Source organism: Corvus kubaryi, unplaced genomic scaffold (genome assembly GCF_017639235.1).
Source record: "Corvus kubaryi isolate FWS band 111438036 unplaced genomic scaffold, C.kubaryi_AGA036_p1.0 37285, whole genome shotgun sequence".
Taxonomy (NCBI): domain Eukaryota; kingdom Metazoa; phylum Chordata; class Aves; order Passeriformes; family Corvidae; genus Corvus; species Corvus kubaryi.
Genome location: NW_024581089.1, coordinates 414,855 through 434,778, shown reverse-complemented (window position 1 = coordinate 434,778; position 19,924 = coordinate 414,855). Strand labels below are relative to the sequence as shown.

Sequence of the window (19,924 nt, the reverse complement as noted above, 5' to 3'; positions counted from 1 at the left end):
AGGAATGCCAACAGGTGTTTGTGAAAATATCGCATTTTGGACCACCCTCTCAGGCACGTGTGGGACTGTTGGGGTGCCCTGTGCAGGGCCAGGAGTTGGACTCCATGATCCTTGTGGGTCCCTTTCAACTCAGGACATTCTATGGTTCTATGACAAATCCCAAGTTTGTTCTTTGGACTTGTTTTAATTTTTCCTGTGCTTTACCAGGCAAACTTTCAAAGTGCCACCCCAGTGATACTCACAGCTCCAATACTGTCAGGTGACAGGATTTAGATTTTTCTTTTGCTGGCTACCCCACGAATATCAGTGTTTTCCTTCTGTGTGGACCAGCTACTGCTGAAATGAAACTGAGTGGCAGGGCAGAGTCAGAGCTGGCTGCCAACACGAGCAGGCAAGGATGATAATCCATCTCTTTAATCACTTCTGACTGCTTTGCTAAAACCCCAAAGCTATTAGGCAGTCCTGAAGATCTGTGTGTGTGCTTTACCAGTTCCCTGGAAAACCGTTCTGCCATTCAGACCAAGGCAGTGTTGAATAGCTTCAAACACAGATTCATTTTTTTTTATTTTCCCAATCCAATGGAGAGGGAAGACACAGTGAAGGTGCTATGGCCTGGTTTTGGCATAGTGGCCATGTCCAGCACAGCTGCTCCTGGCAGCCCAAGCCCACGAGTCAGGAAATGCCAGCAGAGGCTTGGATGCTCCTGAGGTGTCCAAGCCCCCGGTGCACGTCACCCACTGCCACAGACCCCTGTGTTCTCAGAAACAACCTCACTGTGCACTGGGAACAGGTTTAAGCTTTTCTGGGGTCACGTTTTTTTCTCTAAAACCCATGGAGCTACACAACAGTATGGAGAATAGAAAACATTTTTGGCAAGCCCTTCATTCTCAGGCATCTCCAAATAGTGTTTTTAAATACACAATATTCAGCATTCTTTGCAGAGAAGGCAGCTCACATTCCTAAGCTTACTCCATGACAAATGCTAACCAGAATTACCTGTAAAAAATGATTATTTCATCATATCTTCACAAAGATCACAAAGAGAGAAATCACTCAGGCAGCTTGACCTCAAGTTCTTTCTAATATTTCCTACTGCATTTCAAACTACTGTTGATGAGAATCTGCATTTCCATACTTCATTAAACCATTTGAAAAGGAATGTTTCAGCGCTCCTGTGACACAATTGGATGAAAGTTCCTCCCCCTTTGAAAGGTCCCCCCCAAATTTCTAATATGATCAATCAGGATTTGTAGTAACTTCCACAGAAACAAAGCAGAATCCTTTGCATCCCCATTACATTATTGCTGTCTACACTTCTGATGACAGAGAATGAAAACCACTCACTCTTATTAAACACACTCCCAAGTTACTCTTCTATTTCCAGCCTTAAAGAGTAGCCTTGACTAAGTTAAAAAATAATACATTGTATTCAGAGCAAACAATTTGCTGCTGGTGGTAGAAGGAATCTTGAGTAAAAAAGAGGTAACTCAGGAAAGTGAGTCCTCTGTTCCAGGGGGAAAGAAAAGATTTCAAGTCAGCCACACAACTGCCCTGCATATTCATAACAGTGGGTGAACAGTAAGAGAAAATTTTAACGTAAAAAATGCATTTTTCTATTTAAATGTATAGTTGATATTTTATATATCTTTTTTTATTGTTTAATGTATTATTCATCGTGGGACAACGCCCTTCACTTCTACTCCTGTATGAAAACCCTTTAGGGAGGCATTTCTATTTACAATAACCCCCAGAGACAATGCAGAAGTGAAGGTACAAATCCTGCCACCCCCAGCCCCTCATTTCTGACCATCACATGGGAACAACAACAGCTTTTCCCAAAACCAAGCCCACGTGAGACAACCCACCCTAACAGCTCCGTCCTAGTTTGTTCCAGTTAAAAAATAAAGAACCAAGAAAAAACCACAAAAGGCATAAGAATCACTTTGTTTCCTATTTATCCAGCCTTTATTTCCAACATAAAACCTTATTATAACCTTCTCTGATGGGCTGGAAATCTGCTTAATGCTCCGTATTCTTTTCTTGCAAAGGCATTTTTGATCAAAAGCAGCAAAAAAGACGGTGTTACCAGATGAACTGAAGAACTACAGCCCGACCTTCAGATTCTCCCTGTTGGAAAGCTATTTTTTCCATCCTTTATGTGATTTACCAAGTTCTTTTTGTCTTTCCAGTTGATTCAGCTGTGATTCAGCACAGGTGTAACATCTCCCCAAGAACCTCATCCCTCCAACACTGACACACAGGTCACTTGTCCAGCTGTCCACACTAGGAGTCCTCTCACGCTGTTCCCTTCCTCCTCCTTTGGCCATTTCTCTCCCAACACCATGCCACCCTCTTCTCCCTCAACTTCAACTTCCCCTTTAGGGTGAATTTCAAAGGGTACAAACAGCAGAACGATGCTTAACTCCCAAACCAACCCTTGTCAAACTCTTCTATATCATACCATATGCTACAGTATGTATCATATATATGCTGCCCTGTTTTCTGCCACCTGCAGCATCCTGTGCCATCTTCATGGCCAAAACACTCAACAAGAACTACACCAGTCATGTTTGCCATCTGCCCTTGCATCTCTGCTGCAGCCACCACAGTCCCTAGGAGGACTTCATGCCCCAACCCACCCCAGGGCTCCAACTGATGCCACTCCTCTGAGCAACAAGGAATGATGAGAATTGAAGAGCAGGGAATCCCAACCTCTCCATGCTCTTAGTAATTCACCTCCAAAAACTTCAGTCAGCTTTGTTGATTTCCTGGAACAACTGCCATGGTTGAGAAAGATCCAAACCCTCTAAGAGCAGAGTACTGAGACAGGGACATTCCTGCTGCTCTCACAGTGATACTCCACTTTCTCCACAGGCTTTGAGACAGAGACACCAAGACTGCAGGAGGGAAAATCAACCCTAAATTGATACTAAAAGGTGATTTAAATAAGTAATACAACCATTTGTTTCTCCAGAGGTACAGGTGGGCAAAACATCCACATCAAATACTTCAAACTTCTGCAGGGGTCTCAGGGGAAAAACACCAAAATGCTGCAAAAAGCACATCAAAAGAGAGCAAGAAGTGACTTAAAATCTGTGCCCTCCCCACCACTTTATGGAAATCTTCTATTTGGGCTTACTAGCACCAACTTTGACTTATTTTATGAGAACTATTAGGGTCCTAAGCAGGCATTGCTTACTCCAGAGCTGGTTAAACCATTACTGTGTAAAAGGATTATTTACTCACTCAGGAACCAGCAGGTACCAAAGCAGAGGCACTGGTGAGGTTCCTGCTTTGGTACATCTCACCTCACCAACAACTACAGAGCTACTACTGCTACAAGATTTTTTCCTTCTCCATGCCAGAAAGGCAGTGGTTTACTATCCAGATCTAATTTTTTTGCTTTTGAGTGATTACAAAACAGCTCCTTGCTGTTATTTTCCTCTATTTTGGCTCAATTTGCAGTCTTCCAAGAAAATGAACTAAGCAAAAATTACTAGTCAAGGAATCTCCAGTTGTGAGAAGGAAGAGGTCTGGAAACCCAGCCCCAGGTGGGACAGAAGGGTAAACTGGGAATCTGGGTGTGTGCCCATTCCTTTGTGTGCCTCTGTATCAGCCCTCAGCCGCGACACCAGCACCGAACGCAGACACAGACGCGCCTTGCAAGGGCATTGTCCTGCTGCTGAGAACGTGAAGGGACGAATGGGGGCTTTCCAATTCCCTGTTTGTTGTAGGATATTTTGACAGCATTTCTGAGGATGGTATTGTCCAGATACCCAGTACAAGAAGCAGGGGTCAGCACACTCCCAGCTGTCCCCTCTCCCAGCACAGGACTCACTCCAATTCCACTCAAACAACGGCTCGCAACCACTGAGCCACAGCCCCTGTTCTAAGGAAGGTTAATACCAAAAAGAAAACTTTAGTAATAGTTGAAACTGAAGTTGAGCAACAGATGAGATGGTAACAATATGAGTATTGCTGTGTATCGCTGTTAATAAGCGGTTTGGAATTTAAAAATATATATTTTTATATATATTGCTGCCCATATACCCCTTAAGATTATTCCAAAGGACAATTAAAAAAAAATTGATTTAGTACTGAATGAAAAGAGCTGGACATTTATAGAAAGCATTTATCTGGAGTAATTTTAGTCTATGTCCTCCTGCGCATCTGAGTTCTGCAAAGGCTGTCAGACACATAGCAAAAGGTATGTCCTTCAAGGAGGGCCACTTACTCCACATGTCTCATTCTGCGTTTGCATGGGGTTAGCCTTTGGCTCCATGTCTTGCCTTTTTTGGTTCTGCTTCAGTTGGTTTAAAGAAGGTTTTGTCTGTGCAGCTCCAACAGTTTTGCTCGTCCACTGGTCCACCAGCTTATGCAGGTCGTCTGTGAACGTCCCTTTCTTGTTGTTACTGTTGTTGGCCTGAACCTGCAGCGTCGACTGCGGGAGGGGCTCAGGACACGTCACCAGGCTGTTGGTCGAGGATCCTGGAAAATCACACACAGAGAGTTGGGATGGTGTCTCTGCCTCACCTCTCAGCTCAAACCCCTTCTCACCTACTGCCACTCCAATGGTGGCTTTTTGGACTCCTAACCCTCCCCCTCCTGGCTGCAGAACACCTTTGCTTAAAGAAATGGTCCAAGTCCAATGGGTTTGCATTTTCTATCACACCATGTTACCTTGGCCACTAACTTGTCCTGGGTGAAGTTAAGGACAAGGAGTGAAGCCAGGAATGCAGCCCTGTAATGCTGACATCCCAGGGCATACAGCATCTCCTCAGAGATGGGAGGTGGGATCTATTGCTAACACGGCAAGCATTTATAAAATGAATTTACCATTTATTTTACTTGCATAAGTTTACTGTCCTCCTGGAAAATTGTCATTGTCATAGAGGTTACAGGCAGGGCTGGTCCCTGCGCCTCAGAGGCTCTGGGAACCCACCACCTCTCTCGATGATGCCAGGACCATTCACGTGGCTGTTTGCATATTTTTGGGGAAAAAACCCCATCAGGGCCATGAAAGTATACAAGAGAGAGGAGAGAGCATGTAGTGGGTGGGGTGACTGTTTGAGACAAAGATAGAGAACTTTTAGTATAGGTAAAAGCAGTCAGGAAGACTATTGATAGAGATTTAATTTTATATGCTCACTTCTTTCTAGAAGAGCTAGTAAACCAAAATTTTCTGTCCTTTTTCTGCTTAGTGACTACAAGTCTGACACAGCAAGCTCAGCAGGGGACTGCAACTGAAGGAGTCTGAATCTGACCTAAGCAGAAAATGTAAAGTAATGTCTCAGCTAACATATTTGAGATAGCTAAAGATTGGAAATAAAGACCATCTCTCCAAGCAAAAAGTTCATAGAACTGTAGTAAAATTATTATATAAGCAAACATGAACATTTACTCTTTTCTCTGTTAGTCAGTTACCAGCCAATGAAACAGTACACTAATTAGTCCTACAGTTATATAAAATACATTAATAACCTTTAAATGATCATGCATTCAACCTGCAACGTCACTTCTAAGTGAATACTGCTCAATTCCTTTTCCTTTACTTGGGGTAAAAGTGAGAAAAGTAAGGATTTTAAGAGGAAAGTTCTTCAATTGGTGTTTAATATTTCATGCAGCTCAAGGTGGCTGGGATGGTTTTAAGCTATCAATTCCTCCAGCAGAGAACTGCAGTCATATAAAGGTGTGTATTTCGGAGACAGACACTGGACCCAGTTTCCTGGCCGCATGCGTGCACGGTCTCACACACAGAACACCACAACTCTCTTGCAGCATGCGAGGTTCCCAAGACATCACAGCACATGCATTAGTCTCAAAGTACCACAGTTTATACAGTCTAGTTTCATAGAAGTGCATCAGCTCTAGTTATTAAACAACTAGCTTTTAGTAAAAAATAATAATAATAAAAAAGCAAAGAACATCCCATGCCATGAAGGAAATACTGAGAAACAAAAATGGGATAGTTACTACTACTGTGATCTTTGCCTAGACATAGTCGTTTCAAGGTAGACCCTACAAGGTAAAACAATACAAGACACACAGAATTAGGTAAGACTAAACACAACAAATCGGACGGACAAGCTTCTGTATTTTTAAGCAATCAAAAAGTAGTTATTATGCAAGAAAGGACAGACAAAGTCAGCAGTTCAGGTGAGTAAAGGAAGCCTAAATAACTGGACAGCTCAAACCTTTCTTAATGTGCAGCCATTCAAAAGCTTTGGAAAGTACCACAGCATGCCAAAAGCAAGAGCTCATGACTTAAAGATGCATTTGTTTGTTTGTTTGTTTGTGTTTTTGGTTTGGTCGGTTGGTTTTTAAAAAAAATTTTTTTGTTGATTTTCTTTCTTTTCCTTTTTTTTCTTTTTTTCCAAATTGCCTTGGCTTCCTAATAGAAAGTTTTGATTTGTTTTCTATTAATGCAGGAAATGATGTCAATTTAGTTTGTGATTGGAGGCCAAAAATGCTTTCAGGAACAAGTCAAGCTAGTCTGGCTGCAAAGACAAACCATAAAACAACCCTAAAAATCCTGTTTTACGAGTCCAAAAAGATACATTGTTCTGCAGGTCTGAGGCCAATTGTTTCCAAATAGTTTATTTGTAGGATTTGTGTCTAAATGTGAGACTCTGAACTTCAATTGAACAGAACTGTGAATGAGTTTCCCTTATGCCTTATCCAAGTGCAGAAAAATAATCCATCAGAGTAGCCGGGTTTTAATTTAACTGAACTATGTGTTCTTTTCGTTATTGCCTCGTTCCATCCTTCATCATGATTTTACAGTCTATTGATAGATAGCAGAGTGCCAGAAGTGTGCCGAGACCCCGACTCGACTGTCAGATCTTGCCAGACATCGGCACCGTTGCTATTTGGGTGCCAAATTTCCTGAAAGGTATTTTGGACTTGATAAGAAGAATATTGTTATGGTATGGGGGGAGATGAGTGTCTGACATGGGCTATGGCGAGTTCATTGGGAAGAAGCACTTGAAACCATGAGCAAAATCAGACTGGGGCAAAAAAAGTAAGATAGAGGATGGATGTGCTTTTTCTCTAGACTAAACAGTGGTGTAACATTTTATGTTACTGTGCCAGAAATGCAGCTTTAAACTCAGAGATTGTAGGTCCAGGCTGACACAGGCCCTGAATGAGTCTTCAGAGGAGAAGGAAGTGATTTCAGTCAGAGACTGAGAAAGAGAAAGTAAAGAAATGAGGGAGGGAGGAAGTAAGGGAGAAGAGATGTTTGTGTTTAGATGTGGGTGGCATGAGGAACAGAGGACTGCTTTGAAAGAATTTCTTATTACTTCATATAGTTCATATAGGTTTCTACCCTGGGCAAATCAGAAGGACATGACTACAGCAATGCAAGCATGACCAAGTTCAGTTCTCATCTCAAAGCCCAGGCAACAAACAGTCAAATTCACGACTCAACCATCTGTCTTGTATTCTCATATCTTTTGCCCTCTTTTCCCTCAGATATACCTTACCTTGCCTATCCCAAAGTTAGCTACGAATTCCCATAATGGAAACAACTCCCCATGATGGCAGTGGCCACAGCAGCAATCCTAGAAGGCTATTTCCTGCAGCAACAGGCAGTTCTTAGCACAATATGAATGCAAATGGAAAGCATCTGCCTGCGAGCAATAAAAGCAGGCAGCTGACTGCAGTACGTGCTCAAATGCATGTAAAACCACTTTAATCACCAACCCCTCTGCTTCCTGCACACCCAGTCACAGGTTTCCCAGCACGTCAGGTGCCAAATCCGACCCAGGGAAGTGACAGAAAGTGGCAGCACTCAACACACTCATGAAACACCCGCGTGAGGGGTGTCAGCTTTGAGGGAAGTATCACAGGAGAGTCAGTCACCAAAAAGAGAGCTGCTCCTTCTGAGTGGTATCACTCCAGCATGGGGCGTGGGAGATGGGAAACATTCCCTAAGCGGTGAGACTGCCTGAAGCAGGGACAGACAGCCATTGGCCATGGCTGGTTATGAATTCAAATTCAATTAAAAATTCACTTTGTAGGTCTAATTCACCAGATTAATTGTATTACGGCTAAAATTAACGTGTTTAAGAACTGTAAAGTTAAGGAGATGAATCGTAATTAAGATTTAATGTAAGACTGCTAAAGTTTAGCAGAGCATTTTGCCTCCAATTCCAGATCTCTTATCTGAGGAATTAACTAGCTATTATATCATACAGAACAGAAAAAATCCACTGTCCCATATTTGCACTCAACAGCTGCCAAAAAGCTGGAAAGCTACAAAAAAATGGAAATGGCAATAAACTGCCAGACCATTTCCATAATTGCATATGCACATACAGTATATGAATTGCTACAGACCTGGCAAAAATTGCATTACACAAGATTCCAAGCTAAGTCAAATGGAGCTTTGAAAATTCCACTCACGATCAGTGGAAACTCTTCCCTAGGGCACCCTTGCAGTTTAACCCAGGAAAGGAACTCAGGATAAAATTATGCCAAAGCCCATCAAAAATATTTTATTTCATTAAACATACAAAGGTGAAGTCAATATTGGACATCGGGAACAGATCAAAAAGTCCTGGAGAACACTGTGAAAGTGTTCGAGTCTGTTGGATCTTGTAACCAGAGCAAGATCCTTGTGATACTGTCTTTAATCCATCTGAACATTTAGTTTTAAAGTTGTTGCCAACTTTTCTGCCAGTGCAGCAGGTCTCCTGCTGGCCTATCCCACCTCGGCAAAGAGTTGGTTTTCCTGAACCAAACATACAGATTCAGAGCATTTCTGAAAATGCAGCACAATGTTTCCCAACAGCTCTCAAATAAAAAAATACCAGGGAAACCTTGACTTATGAAGCAGACCCAGGACCCTGAATTGGCTGGATGTGCCACCAAGCTGCTGGCACTGGACAGCGGTGTCCCAGCCCTGTAAACTGCACAGAGGATGGAATCCTACCTGCAATGGTTTGGGTTGGAAGGGACTTTAAATCCCATCCAGTGCCACCCCCTGCCACGGGCAGGGACACTTTCCACTACCCCAGGTTGCTCCAAGCCCCGTCCAACCTGGCCTTGGACACTTCCAGGGATGGGGCACGGATGCAAATGTGCTTAGCAACTAATCCAAATGCTTGGCTTTGCCTACCTGCTGGGTAAACTGACATCCCTTCCAGAGGGGAAGGAACATCAGCCAGCTGGTATTGCCATCATCATCACCTTCAAATAACAGAATCAAAGGATGGTTTACATAGGAAGAGACCTTAAAAGCCCATCTTGTTCCAACCCCCTGCCACGGGCAGGGACACCTTCCACTAGACCAGGCTGCTCCAAGCTCCATCCAACCCAGCCTTCCTCAAGCCCTGTTTTTCCTGAGGCTGCAGTAAGGGCTGCTCTGGATACCAGCTCGACAGAACGTCCTGCTGTCCGTCCTGCCCGCCGCAGTCCCAGCCCCAGCCGCCTCGGGAAAGACAGGACTGCCCACAGCCCCAGCCCTTCATTCACACCCAGCCCACCTGCTGGGCTCACCAGGAAAACAAGCTGGAATAACCTCCTGCCCCACCAAACCTGCCCAGCACCCCAGGGGAGAGGCACCCCTGGAAGCCAAGCTGTGCTCTCAGGGCTGGAACCCTCAGGGGTGACCCAGGATTGCAGTGCCACGTGGAGTGCCTGAACTGCCACCCATCTCCTGCTGTGACTCAGGGACGGGGGAGGCCAAACCTTCCCCAGCACTCGCCCAGAAGAACCTGAGAGAGCACATGGGCTGAGAAATTAGTCATGCTGAGTTATTTAAGCATCAGGAAACTTCACGATTCAAAGGATTTACATATTCCCTTGGATTCATTCACAATATCCACACACCCAAACACTTTTAATACACTGGTTTTTAATTGCCATCTCCCAGACTTTTTGCATCCTACTGAATAGTAATTCCATGGAAGATTAATGAAACAACTTCTGGGAATTACATGTGCAGAGGAAGAAATAACTGTGGCCGCTCTAACACCAAACAGGAACATTTGGGAGCTGAGAATTCCCCTCAGGTTCTCACAGAAAAAATCCCTAAATGCAAAACTGTCTCATGACTTCACCAGTGGTTAAAAGCTTACATGGTAATAAATTCTGTAAACGTCAGTGACCTGAGTGTTTGGGCTTTCAGGGAGCTCAAACAAAAAAAAAAAAAAAAAAAAAAATCAAGATTATTTTTTAAAATACTGTTTATTTATAAAATTAGGAGGAGTGTATTGGAGTGGTCTTGTGCTTTTGACCTGAACCACTTGGATAGTAATGAGCAATGCAGAACTCCAAGGGGAGATCTGATACTACTGTAAACCCACAGTTATTTAACCAAACACTTTGTCAAGAACGTTATCAGCCCCTCTAAGGTTATATGTAAGTGGCCTATAGTACCTGTTCAGCACAACATATCTTTATTGTACAAGCAAAATCCGTTTGCCTAAAAAGCAGCATCTACAATTGGGTAAAAACGTCTTAATTTTTTCATTAAGTAGCTTGATATCGTTTGGTGGAATTGCCAATTACTTTAGAAGTCAGACAAATAGGGTACAAATAGAAGGTGCACAGTTATTTGAGACAAAACTCCTGGATCCTAGCAATCCATTTCCAAGTATCATCTGAAAATCTGATATTGCTTTTTACCTATTTATGCTTTGATGAACTGCTAATTGACTTCATCTCTGAGGTCACATAAGGTCATAAGAAAATAAACTGAGTCAAGTGCTTCAGCCAGATCAGCTTACACAAAAAAAGTTGATGGGACTCTCCCTTAGAGTAACCAGATCTTCCTGCTGCTTACGAGTACATCAAAAAAATTGCTCACTTAAACTAATTAAAGTGACTGCATGGGGAAAAGCCCACCTAGGACAGAGATTTGGAAAGAACTAGCTGGAGCACTGTTGTCTCAGCATTTCCACATGCAAAGAGCGGGGAAAAAAATTAAAGAAAAAGAGAGTGGATATAAACAGTACTGTATATTGTGTTAATACAGCCCTTGTATGGAAGTTATACCCTCCAGTGACCTTCTAGAATTGTATCAGCTTGCTACATGCATGTCTTCAGAGTCCAAACATGTGTGAAAGAGACCATTCGTCTACAGAAGGATGGATTTCATTTTGTTGTCGCTGGAACCGGGACAGCAGACATGTATATTTGCCACATTGCAAATAAAATTACTTCAACAGAAATCACATAAAGTACAAAAGCTTTGATAAGTCCAGGGTAAAATTTACCATCAGGCTATATATAATAAATGATGACATCTTCCACACATGCTTTTGGTGCCCAGGCATGAGCCAAAAGCAGTGCAAAAAAAGCTTTCATATGAAAAATTAATATAAATAAGGTGTGTTCATGATGATTACTTAAAAGAAAGAGAAAAAGAAAGAAAAGATGGTTCAGAAAAAGGGGCATCCTGCCAAACATATTAGAGATATAAACCATGGAATTGGAAAAAGGGGGTAAAAGAAAGATGGACTGTGATAAAATACAAAAGAACAAATACAAACAGATGGACAAAGACACAGGTCCACTGAGGAATCTGGTACGAGGTTTGCTACTAGATTTATAGGTCACTCTCTCAGACGTTTGGTGGAAAACCGTCCAGCCTGTAAATGAATATAAAGGGAAGAAAACAAAGACACTTATAAAGTACAAGTAGCTGTGATCAGATGTCCTAAACCATCAGTCAAATCAGCTTTGTTAGTTAAACCTCCACATCTCCCCCTTAACTTTGCCAAAGAGGAGCAAGTTCACTGACCATACACAAAGGATGCAATAACAGCAGAAGAGGACAGATAGATATTTTGTAGATTAGTTTGGCAGGATGTGTAATGAGAGGAAGGTATTTTAATCATCATTGGAACTTCCCATATGCATGGCAACAAGTTCAGTCAAAGCCTACGATGGGGGCAATACACAGAGGTCTCAGAGCTGGGGTCTTGGGAGTGCAGCCAGTCTACAGTCCTGTGGCTGGGACTCCAAAATTATGCACAAAGTGAACCCCTTACAGAAAGGAAACACAACTTGGTCCCCTGGGTTTGGTTTTCATTTAATTTCATTTTTTATTTTCTCTCATGCCCAAGATGGTTTGATAGTTTAAAATGAGGAACTTTGGGTCTACTGGAATCAAGGGGCTAAAAACAAATGAAACCAAGGAAACAAACTCCTAGCCTTCTGTATCTTTTTTGTTTTCCTTTCATTTTTTCTCAGGAATCTGTAAGGCAGACTCCAGAGAAGGTATTAGGATAAAGCCACTGCTGGCAAAACTGAAAGGTATTTCTTTCCTAAAAATTAAGGATGTCTTGGGCATGCTTTCTTGAGTGTTGGTAACACTCAGTAAGATACTTAAATTTTGCTCTTCTGACAATACTGCAATGATCTTTTTAAAGACAGGCCAGTAATTTGGATTGTCAAAGATTCACGTTCCTCTATCACTCCTAAAAAGTTCAAGCCTAAGGGAAGGGAACTAATTTTAGCATGTGCTGGAAGAGACAGAGAACAGCCGGCAGGAAAAATCACCTTGGCCAGAGCTTGCGTTGGCATCAGCTCCGTCGGGGCCCAGGCCAGAGCAGATGTCAGAGGACAGAGAGGCTTTGACAGAGCAGGGCTGCTGGGTCTGCACAGCCTTCCCAAAGGCGGGGGCTGCACCAGGAGGCACCGCGGCGGCTTCGGGGGAGCCCGGCTGCGATTTACTTGTTTCTTTGTGGGGTGAGTCTTTAGAGTCTGAAAGGTTACCTGAAAGAGCAAACAAACAGAACACGTGCAATGGCAAAAGCTAGGAAATCTCTGAATAAAAAATCCCTGCCTAAAAATAATCCATGTCTTGACCCCAAGAGGAAGAGCTGTTCACCATTCTGCTGTACTGGATGGAACACAGTACACACTACCATTGGGGACAGCCTGCACCAGAAAATAATCCACACCTCCTATCCCTGATCCTGTTTCTCCAAGAAGCTCCTGGAGTACGTTTGATTTTTACAGTTTCTCCTCTGTGTTTTCAGGAGCCTCAGAAGGAGCACTGCTGGAGTAAAGAGAGAGCTGCTGAGGAGGAGGATGAACGCACAGAATGACAAAGCAGGACACAGATGTTTGCTCTCCAATACCAAAGGTGAAATTAAGCAAATGGAGAAGAATAAAAAGTTGCAGTAAAGACACAAGAAACTTTTTATTTATAGCTATTTAAGTATAATTGTCATTGCCACTGTTAGATACTTCTGCTGATAAATTCACGTAACACAATTGCAAAAGTATTTTGGTTTTTAAGCCTCTTTACCTGAGATATTTGTGTAGACAGAAGTACAGATAGAGCCACTTACCTAGATATCTACAGATAAATATCAATACATAAATATCTAGATAGATGTAGAAGTACAGACAGTATCAAACACTGCTTCAGTCCCTGTGGGCAAGAACACTCAGTCTCAAGATGGGCCACAGAACTTTTTGCCTCTGAACATACTTGTTTTTCCCAACCTAGCTGAAACCCTTAGCTAAAAGCAAAAACCTCCTCAACACCCTGTCTATAAGGACTGATGCAAGGAAATTCAAAGGAGACCTGTGATGCAGTAATACTGAAAACAAGAGCCACCAGGTTTGAATAAAGGGTGACTGCTGGAAATGTTGCTGCTCCCCTAAATCACAGCATGAACTAAGCTGAAGAAAAATTATTCATTCTATTCTACATTTTGCTGAAGAAATAGGTGCTGGGGTTTATCATTATTTCCCAGGTAAATTATATTTTTGTACTTTTCCAAGAGATAACAGCTCAAGACTGTAGTGCTGTGTGAAAATCTCACACCACTTCAGTTGGTCAAAGCATCCATCATGGTTTTATAACAGCTTTTACCTCCCATCCTTTGGGGGAGCAAATGCAATCCCATCTTTTTTATATGACATCTTGGAGGAAAAAGTAAACAACAACAAGATACAGCACCTAATCAATAGAGCATAACAGCACCTAAGAAGTGAATACAAACATCAGTAAATTGCATTTGGAGGAAGGAGGAGATGTAACCAGGCTGTTTTCCAAATTAAAGTGGAATATTATTCCTCTGCCAAGCACTGTAGCCAATGCAGAGCTGGCAGGTATGGCCACTGCCAGTTCAAAACCAACAAAAATTCCATCCTTTCCAGCAGCCCCAGCCATCACACAGCAGAGCCACAACCAACACAAGCAACAGGCGAAGGGCAGCACCTACTTGTGCTTGATGTTCCACTCCTGAGCTGCTGGACCAGAGGATTTAAGAGTTTTCCAGCTTTCAATTTGTTTTTGCTGGTTCTTCGGCGACGGCCGCTCGGTGGGGCGGAGTGAAGGAAGCCCAGGTTGGGAGGAAGGGGTTTCCCCAGCCGAATATACAGTGCCTCTATCTCATTCTTCTGCTGTGTCTGGAGCTCAGCAATCTCTTTCATATGCCTAAAAAAATAAAAGAACTCTGCTAGCAATGTATTTGATAAACCACCACATCCTGACAGTGTAATTAATTGTAGAAGAAGAAACAAAACAGTTGTTGGCTATAAAACAATCAGCTGCTCATCCCCAAGTACGCAAAGCTACAACAATCTATCTGTGGTGACTCCCCATCCCTGGAAGTGTCCACGGCCAGGTTGGATGTGGCTTGGAGTAGTGGAAGGTGTCCCTGCCCAAGGTAGGGGGTGGAATGAGATGACCTTTAAGGTCCTTTCCAACCAAAACCATTCTGGGATTCTATGAGTTATTCTTCTAAATGGACCTGGCAGATGAGGCAATGCACAGCAGAATGCACTGTGGGGGAAGGTCCTGGCAATGCCTGATTTGCCTAGAACCGGTTTACTCCTAACAGCTCTGCTCATCCTAAGCTGAGCTGCTGCCAAGGCAAGGTAACACAAGCTTCCCTCGCATTGCTTGCAACCCAACATACTTTTCTCTCAGGTTCTGCAATTCTTTCTTCATATCAGCATCTTCAAACTCTGAGTCATTGTCACTGCTCATGTAGGACGACTGTGAGTGGAAGGACGTTATGTTGATGGTAGGAATCTTCGCACCTTGCCCGTTGGGTGACTCGGGGCCGGGTGAGCCGCCTTTGCCAGACCTCTGCAGAAAAGCAGCTGCTTTTCTAATTAAGTCCGTGGCTGTGCTGCTGCTGGGGGGGGAGAGCTGGGCAGCTGCAGCAGCAGCAGGGGGCCGAGGGAAGGGCTCATCAGCCGAGTCGCTCGAAGCCTGGTCGCAGAGGACGTCAACGGAAGAGGCCGTTTGGACTCTGCGGACAGCAGCCTTCATGTCCGGGCTGGAGGGCAGCTCGTCCAGATAGACGTCCGGGGGGGCCGAGAACCTCAGGCAGTGCGGTGCCGCTAAAGTTAATTCATCCTGTGTGCTGATGACTGAAAACCTGCCAATCGTTTTGGCTGGTGTGCCACTCTCCTGAGCCTCAGCCTGTTTTCCATAGGAACCAGCGCCTGGAGAGCCATCCCTGTGGAAGTTACTCATCACCCCATCTGCCATCGCTCGCCGCGTTACGCTCTCCGTGTGCGCAGGCGAAGCCGTCCTCTCTGCCTCCTCGCTCCTCTGGGAAGTCTCCATCTGTGGAGCTGCGCTCGATGATGTAGGTGCAACCTGGAGAAAATAAGAGAGCTTAACGAAAGTAACTGTAACAATCTAGCAGAAAACCACTCCTAGTTGTGGTTACCTGAAGGAGGCCTTTTGCTGGAGCAGCAGGAGCTGAAGTGATGCTTGCGGCTAGACCTGTTTTAAAGTTGGGAAAAAAATATTTATGTCTGGAATGCTTTAATATAATAAAAGCCAATGTTTTTATTGTGATAAAATGAAGTGTACCAGTGAGGAATAATCTTTGTAATACAGGATCTAAAATGCAGGAGGCAATAGCAATATAAAATATATGCAGGTAGGCAGATCTAGTGATTTGGGGAACTCAAATAATAATAGGAGTGTGGAATTTCATTAGTCAGTTGAAAATTATTAAAGAGAAAAACAGAAGAAGAATGAAACTTGCATGATACATTGGGCCTCGACTATTCTGGTGTTATTGGTGCCTCAGAGACACACAGGGCTGCTGAGCATGGATGGGTGCTGCATCACCCCTGCCATTGACACACACTGACACCAACACCTCAAGGGGCCTGAAATGAAGCTAAACGCACGCTGCTGAAAGTGGAAATCATAAGCCCAAAACTGGTCATTCAGGCCACAGAATCACACCAGAAGCACAGTATTAGTGGCGGGAGTCAAGCCCATGATCATTTCACACCCTGGATGCTGGTTTTGAGTCAGACCAATACACCCAAGCTTTTGGGAACGCTGCGTTCACATGGCACATTGCTCAGAGCAAGGACACGGCCAGATCTGGAGCTCTGAAATGGTGACAAACATCAGTGGTTTCTAAGATACACTGATTTTACTACACAGTGCTACATTCCACTTGTAAACTCTCTTCTCTGCCTGTAGGGAGACAAAGAGACTCCTCAGCCCATAAAACTTCCCGTGCGTGTCAAGGAAGGTAAATGGAGGAGAATTAATTGGTAATGCAGGCAAATAAATAGGTGAATGGAGGTAAAGAAATATGTAAACAGGTAAATAAATACCCCTCCTTCTATGGCTTCTACTATGTTACTACAGGAAGGGTCATTTGGCTACCAGTACTCTTCACTAGTGCTCTGTGGAACTACCCCAAGAATCTGCCAGGCTTCCCCCAGAGATGCAACCATTGATCATATTACTTTTGTCAACATGTGTTTATGAAACCCAGGAATTTGGAGGGACGTTTTAGGGAAAACTGATCATTGGGAATGCAGCCTTCCATGTGAATACCCCACACCTATACCACAGACAGGAACTGCACGTATGGGTTAAAATATATCTGCCTGAGAGGCACTTTCTAGGAAGGTCAACAGAAAGGAGATGTTTAATATGGGTTGTATCACAAGCAGGATCAGAACAACAGTGCTGGGCAATGCTTGCAGTCAGCAGCAGGGGAGCAGCGAGGGGACACCGAGCAGGATGGCCGGAGGAGCATTACCTGTTCCGCTTGCTGACCCACCTCTTGCCTCTGAGGGATGAGCACCCACACCAGTGACCTCCAACTTGTCACACTTCCAGTAAAAGGAAAAAAGAAACACAATTTCAGTCTCACTCACACAGCAGAATGTGTTCTCCTTCCCTCACTTGCCCTTGCTGCCGTGGCACTACCAGGGAATATTGAATTATTTCACAGTGCCTGTGGAGGTGGCCTTCAAGTTTTGCCTCCAACTCCCCCAATTTTTTTCTCCTTCCTTGGAAGAAATAAAGCAGTGGCAGCATCACAGTTGGAACTGCAACCCAAGCTACTGAAAACCAGTGTATTATATATACACACACACTTGGGGTTTTGTTCTTGTTTGCTTTTCCAGCCAGACCATATATTCCTCATCCGTATGTCTGTCTTCAGAAGTTCTATGTCTCCTTCCTTATTGGCACAGATTTTAATAGGACAAATTCCAGTTACTGGAGAGACATAACACCTTTCACAGAGTGTGAATTTTGTTTGCTGTAGAAAGTTATTTATCATTAGAAAACAACACGCTCTGAAGAGTCACTCAAGTGCAGCTGGTTTCCTGTACCATACAGCATTCCTCGAGGAGTTGATAGGATCCCTCCAGCTGATGCTACACAGAACAGGCTCAGCCTTGCTAGTGGGGATGGAGTTATCTCCAGAAATGCCACTTTTGAAGTAAGATATAGAATCATAGGATTGAATCATGGGTTGAAAAGGACTTCAAAGCTCATCCCGTTCCACCCCCTGCCATGGGCAGCGACACCTTCCACTAATCCCAGGTTGCTCCAAGCCCAATGTGCTGCAAATCTGATGATTTCATAAACTCAGGATTTTATCTGAATAAACTTAACATGGGGGCTCAACTGAGTCACACAGTAACAACTGCCCCAGCCCACCTATTACCTCTTTGCTTAGAGGTTTCCATGGCAGTCTTGCTCCACCAAGGTCAGGAGAAGACAAAAGAAACTATGACAGGAAACAGAAGAAACTCCTGCCAATGGAATGTCTGCCTTTGGCTGCAGCATGTGGACAAGGCAAAGGCACTTGAAGTGTTTGCTTTATCCAGGCTGACTTGGAAGGCAGTAATTGCAACCACTGCCATTCATTTATACTTAAAATTGAAGCCAAATCATCTTCATTAGAACTAGAATGACTATATCACTCAAACTACAAAGAAATGGACACATTTCTGCTTGCTTCGGACACAGGACCCAAGAGGAGATGAATTACGGTATTATACCACTTCTAAATCCAAAGGGAAAGTCTGGCTTTCACTAACAAGCATTTCTGAAAAATGAGTTGGGATGCATCTGACAAGAAAAATTTAAGTGAGCTTTCACAGTGGAAAGCAGTCAGCAGGCAAAGGTAACATACCCTGCAGCAGAGATATGAAATGTTTAGGGAAGCAAGAGATCTACACGTGTCCTACCACAGGACAGTGGGTCCTGGGCCCTGCCATGGTGCCGGCCCTACAGGCTGGCTTTGAGGGGATGAAGGGCAGAGCCGCTGGGGGACTGACCAGTGGTGGGCAGGGCAAGACCTCCGAGGGCACAAGGGGCACCAGTGGCTCGGCAGCAGCTTTCACCTCCTGGCCGGTGTCCGGGATGCTATAGCCTGGTTCTCTCCCGTCCAACGCCAGGGCAGGAGCTTGCTCTTCAGGAAAGGGTGGTAAGGTAAATTCACTGTCGCCCTGTTCAGGTGGCACAGAGGTGTCCGGTGTCCCTGCCGATGCCGAAGAAGTTGGAACATATTCCTGGTACAGCAAATTGCGCAGTTTCTCGTCAAGGCTTTTAATCGTGTTGTCCACAAAGTCCACCCTGGGGGGTCCCTCACCGTCGGACTCAGCAGTGCCGGGGGGGTTCTGCTGCTGGAGCAGGCTGACCCCCGTCCCGGGGCCGGCCATCCCTGTGGCACCCTGCGCCATCGGCAGCTGCTGGGGCGCGGCCAGCAGCGCCTGCGTGGGGCTCTGGAGCTGGGACCCCGCCAAGCCCAGGGCCTCGGGGCCGGCGGCCGCGGGGAAGGGCTGGCTGCCGAAGGCACCCTCTGGCAGGTGCGGCACCTGCGGCGCCGGCTGCCGCTCCAGCACCACGGTGTCCGGCAGCGCGGGCAGCGGCCCCGGAGCCACCGGCACGGCCTTGTGCGGCCCCACGCTGCAGCAGGCGAGCTCCACGTCGGGCACACACGTGGGCTCGTCCACCTGCGGCTGCAGGAGCAGGGCTGGGGGCGCGGCATCGGAGGCCTCCTCCAGCCCTGGGGCTCGGGGGGCCGGGGGGCCGGGCTGGGGGTACTCTGGCTGACCCCCGCCGGGCACCGCGGGCTCTGCGACACTCGGGGCAGATGCCAGCAGTGCTGGGGCTGGGAACTCTGTCTGGCTCGGTACGCTGGCAGGAGCTGCTGCAGCAGGAGCTGGTGCCAAGGACGGGGTGGCTCCAAGGGGGCTGTCACTGACCCCTGTGTGCAGGGGAAGCTGCTGGCCAGCCCCGACCCCAGGCGCCTCTGTCACTGCAGAGCTCACTGGCTGGTCATCCGACTGCTCCAGGTCTAGAGAGAACACAATTGAAAGGTGAACCTTTAAAGGAGAGGAAATCACTGCCAAGCCCCCCAGTCAGCTGCAGGGACAACCCACTAGCGATTCCCACCAGAAAACAGCTGTTATGCACATCAAATGAGAATTTTCAAATTATGCAAAAAAAAATTTCACTGAAAAGATGATGAGAATTTCAGCTACTCTGCAGCATAAGGTATAGCTAAAATACTGACACTTTACTGAAACTCAGATAAAGATTCCCAATTTGGTTCAACACCAGGAACACACTATAAAGGTACAGCTTAACAAAATTCATCATTTTCTTCCTCTGACTAAATCAAGTGAAACCATCACAGCTGAGTGACATGAGGACAGAAGAGAA

General features: G+C 44.9%; 1 protein-coding gene across 14 annotated transcripts in view; it reads right to left on the bottom strand.

Moving 5' to 3' along the window:
• Positions 1 to 19,924, bottom strand: part of WNK2 (WNK lysine deficient protein kinase 2) — a 102,916-nt gene that overhangs the window by 10,233 nt on the left and 72,759 nt on the right. For 6 of the 14 annotated variants that reach the window (XM_042026625.1, XM_042026624.1, XM_042026633.1 and 3 more), the window contains 9 exons: positions 18,535 to 19,556; positions 17,001 to 17,073; positions 15,654 to 15,709; positions 14,889 to 15,580; positions 14,190 to 14,404; positions 12,511 to 12,726; positions 11,499 to 11,597; positions 5,974 to 6,018; positions 4,235 to 4,488 (listed from right to left, as the gene is read on the bottom strand). In XM_042026625.1, coding sequence (XP_041882559.1) covers positions 4,235 to 4,488; positions 5,974 to 6,018; positions 11,499 to 11,597; positions 12,511 to 12,726; positions 14,190 to 14,404; positions 14,889 to 15,580; positions 15,654 to 15,709; positions 17,001 to 17,073; positions 18,535 to 19,556 — 2,672 coding nt within the window. Of the gene's footprint in view, positions 1 to 4,234; positions 4,489 to 5,973; positions 6,019 to 11,498; positions 11,598 to 12,510; positions 12,727 to 14,189; positions 14,405 to 14,888; positions 15,581 to 15,653; positions 15,710 to 17,000; positions 17,074 to 18,534; positions 19,557 to 19,924 lie in introns of those variants that run through there. The other 8 variants (XM_042026627.1, XM_042026628.1, XM_042026636.1 and 5 more) reach the window with 8 other exon arrangements.